Source organism: Lepidochelys kempii, chromosome 13 (assembly GCF_965140285.1).
Source record: "Lepidochelys kempii isolate rLepKem1 chromosome 13, rLepKem1.hap1, whole genome shotgun sequence".
Taxonomy (NCBI): domain Eukaryota; kingdom Metazoa; phylum Chordata; order Testudines; family Cheloniidae; genus Lepidochelys; species Lepidochelys kempii.
In genome coordinates, this window is record NC_136392.1 from 35,506,279 (window position 1) to 35,510,776 (window position 4,498).

At 39.2% G+C, this 4,498-nt stretch overlaps 1 protein-coding gene across 1 annotated transcript; it reads right to left on the reverse strand.

Moving 5' to 3' along the window:
* Nucleotides 1–3,341: 3,341 nt before the first annotated feature.
* On the reverse strand, nt 3,342–4,268 carry LOC140897051 (olfactory receptor 5AR1-like). The gene has a single exon (XM_073309321.2). It carries the CDS (start codon nt 4,266–4,268, stop codon nt 3,342–3,344), a length of 927 nt encoding a protein of 308 aa, XP_073165422.1.
* Between the last annotated feature and the right edge of the window lie 230 nt (nt 4,269–4,498).

Genomic DNA, 4,498 nt, shown 5'->3' on the forward strand with positions numbered 1-4,498 from the left:
TGAACAGAAGTCAGTCCAATAAAAGATATTACCTCACGCACCTTGTCTCTCTATAATATCCTGGGACCAACAGAGATGCAACGATATTGCATATATTTCTGAGCACCGTCAGTACTTGCTATTCCTTCCAATATCTATGAAGACATCTAGAGCAAGAGACTAGATAAGGATCCCTAAAGGATGTTATAAGCAGTATTAAATTCAGAGAGACAGCACACTGGATTAGATGGACCGCAGGTCTGATCCATTATGGCAATCCCCATGTTTCTAAATCCTTTAAGAATTCCTTGATCCGACGTGTGATAAACGAGTGTGTTAACCAACATGACATAGATGGACACAATAGGCTAGATTTCCAAAGTTATCTAGGAACTCAAAGATGCAGAGTAGGATTTTCAAAAGTATCTAAGTGGGTTAGGTATCTAGCTCCCATTATGACAGGTTTCAGAGTAGCAGCCATGTTAGTCTGTATTCGCAAAAAGAAAAGGAGTATACTCTTGAAAGAGAAATCACTGGAACTCTGAAATCAGCTTTCACTCAGAGGGGAGAATTGCACCCCTATTGAGACCCCAAACTCTTCTCCGTACAGCATCACACTGGGACGCTGGGGACAACAGTAAGACAGGACAGACCTACCCACCCCATTCTCTGCAATACAGCACCCCAATAGCAGTGCTTTCAGCTTTAGGGTCATTTCTGACTCCAATGGGATACCTCCTCTTGACATCATCATCCTTCTCCTGGCAGCACCATGCTGGGGTCAACAGTGAGTCTGAAGGGAGGGCACAGTTGGTGGAGTTTCAGGGGCATATCACCACTTTCCGCACGCCAGTTTGCCACCTTCATTTCTTCCAGGAGGATCCCCATAGGTTTTGGGAAGTCAATGGGAGTCATTTGCATCCAGTGGTGGGTGAAGAAACTGAGATGTGTACATAGAATAGCTTTAGGTGCTTGAAGAAAAGTTAATTATGGTGACTAGAACTGGTCAACACTTTTCCAATGGAAGTTTTTCTGCTGGAAAAATGAGGATTCTTCAAAATTGAAACATTCCACAGAAAAGTGTCAATTGAAAAAAAATGAACCAAAGGGTTTCAGCATGGCTGGCCTTTATTGGGCAGGAATATTTCAATTTTTCATTGGAAACCATTTTTTTTGCTTGAAATTCCATTTATGTTACATTTAAAAATAGTTTTATGTTATAATATGTTTTGTGCTATTTTGCTTATGTTTACATTTTATATTATTTTAATTATTTTATATTTTAATTTTATTATTTTGTTTTAGATTATTTTTACATTGTTTTATATGTATAATTTAATTTATCTTTTTATATGATTTTAATTCCATTTTATATAATTTCATTTATATTTTTATTTTATATCACATTATAGTATACAATAATGTGAAATAATATAAAATAAAAAATGAAAATTAGAAGCGAAAAGATAAAAGGAATTGAAAAATCAAAATCAAATGAAATATAGTGGATGAATAAACTATGATGCACAGATAGCTTAGTGTTTGGTGCTTTTTAAAAAGTGAAATTATGGTAAACAATGCTGTACAAAAATTTTCCAAGAGAAATTTTTTCCTGTGGAAAATGTTGATTCATAAACATTGAAATATTATGTGGGAATGATTTCAACCAATTTTATTTTATTTATTTATTTATTTATTTACTTATTGGAATAATATTGACAAAAGAAATTCTTTAAGGCCATCCTTATAGGAGAGTAATCTTTAGATATTTCATTTTAAAACATGTTTTCTTTAAAAATTTTCATATATATAATTTATATTTTAATTTTTTAATTGTTTAATTATACAATGTTACATTTTATATTATTTTAACTTTATATTTCTTCATTGTATATTATATTATTTTATAATTTTATTTTAGATTTTTTATTTTGTTGTGTATATATCAATTTATTTTATTAGATATGTGTGTGTGTGTTATTTGACCCAGAACTAATTTAATTTAAAAACAAAATGTTTTATGGTAAATTTCACATTTGGTGTGGGTTTTGCTCTGAATCAGAATACATTCATCCCTTAGTAACATGCTGGGGAAATGAGTTCAGCACTGACTCAGCAGAGGACTTCATAAGTGACAAACATCCATTAAGTTTGACTCCAGTGCCTCACTTTACATATTGGAAGCTTTGTGCTGAAGAGAGTGGTGGGGTTGAGTTATTGAGTTGGAGGCATTTTGTTGTTTCTCCCCACCCCCCAATTATACGTATGCATGTACATATTTTAAAATAGACATAAACACTGCTTTCTGTCTGTGTGACAAGAACCAGGGGAGGGGTGAAGGGAAGACCCTCTAACATCTATGGCCCCGTTCCCCATTCGCTATTCCCCATTCCCTATTTCCCAAAAATGCCTGTCTCTGACCATAGCACAACCTCGCTCGTTACCCTTCCCGTGGGTAAAAGGGTAAAAGGCTGTAGGTGTGCATTGCAGGTATATTTGGGCCTGCTAAGAAGGAGGTGGTGGGAATGGGGAATAGGGAACGGGGAACGGGGACACATGCAATGCTCTGTGGCATCAGAGCTGGGAAGGGGGACATGGGTAAATGCTCAGCGGTGTCAGAGCTCGGAACCGAGCACTGGGGAACAGACTCTGCCGGTGTGTAGAGCTATGGATCTGCTTGCTTGGAACTAACTTCAATAAACATTGCATTGCCTACACTTTGGACTTCTGCTTTCTGTCTGTGACAAGAACCAGGGGAAGAGATGAAGGGAAAGCCCTCTAACACTCCTATCTTCCCCCAGTTCATAAATCAGACTGGGGCTTAGGTGTCTAGCCACAAGGAGTGAGGCAGCAGTGCACATGCTCAGACCAAACAAAACAAATTAATGAATTGCTGAAATAATTAAACAATTGTAAAGTGCCTAGGGGGTTAGTAATGTTTTTTTTTTCAATACAAAGCACATGAGATAAATGCTACTAAACTTTCACAGCAATGGCTCATGAGTCTAGAATGATGTCACAAGACCAGAGTCATGGATGGAATGGTGCCTCTCTTATGGATGTGGTGGCTGGGAATATTTTAAACCCTTAGATGGGGTTAGTGGGATTATTATAATAAAGCAATGTCTTTGGCGAGTGGGAATGCCCAGATAGACTGCCATAATGGATGGGAATGTTTTTGGTTGGTATCCATGCTAAAGGGAATGTACCAGACTTGGGGCTGAGGTAACTTAAGAAAAAGTCAATTTCTCTCCACTCCTAATCTGAACCCTGGTGCTCAATCAACTGCCAAATAATTTAGGGAGCCCTTTTTTGGCAACATGTTGTTGCATTCAAAGAAAGAACTGGCCCCCTCTTCATGGCTATTTCCTACTCCTTCCTATGGCTTTCTTGAAGGCGGCTTGCACATCCTTGTTCCTGAGGCTGTAGATCATTGGGTTCAGCATGGGTGTGACCATGGTGTAAAACACAGAGACCACTTTCCCAATGTCCATGGAGTAGCTGGAGGAGGGGCGAAGGTGGGTGAAGAAACCCGGGCCATAGAAGAGCAGGACAGTGAGGAGGTGGGAAGCACAAGTTGAGAAGGCTTTGCGTCTGCCCTGGGCCGAGCGGATTTTCATGATGGTGGATAGTATGTAAGCATATGATGTGGAAATCAGCAGAAAGCAACTTCCACCTACTGCTCCGCTGAGCAGAAAAACCAGCACCTCATTGTTATAGGTGTCTGTGCAGGCCAATTTGATCAAAGGAGGGATCTCACAGAAGAAGTGATTGATTTCATTGGGACCACAGAAAGGTAGCCTGGCTATGAAGAATGTATGTAACATTGAGTAGACAAAACCACATATCCATATAGCAATGGCAGAGCACATACAAGTCCTCTGGTTCATGATGGTTGCGTAGTACAAAGGCTGGCATATTGCCATGTAGCGGTCATAAGCCATTAGGGCAAGAAGGAAAGATTCAGATCCAGCAAAGGAGATGAGAAAGTACAGCTGGGCCATGCAACTGGAGAAAGAAAGAGATTTAATCTTGGCAACCAACATCGCTAGCATATTCGGGAGAGTGACGGAAGAGTACAAGATGTCTAAGAGAGACAAGTTGACCAGAAAAAAGTACATAGGAGTGTGGAGAGTGGTATCTGCCCAGATAGCCAGGCAAATAGAGAGGTTGCCAGCCAAGGTCAGCAGATAGATGATCAGGAAGCTCATGAAGAGTAAAGGCTGCATTTCTGGGAAGCTCGAGAGGCCCAGGAGTCTGAATTCTGTCACTGTGCTTTGATTGTCCATGTCTGTCACTTTACCTGCATGCGGGAACAAATAAGGTGAATATACTCAGTTGAAAACAACATGCGGATAATACAAGACACTGGAACAGTGAGAAGGTATATGTATGCTAAACACATGGTCCACTGTCTCTTCCTTTTCGGACCACTTTCTGTAGTTTGGGAAGCATTTCTGTCCGTCAATCTCTTTCAAACATAATTAAGCCTTAAGCACTTACATTTATTATTACTTAT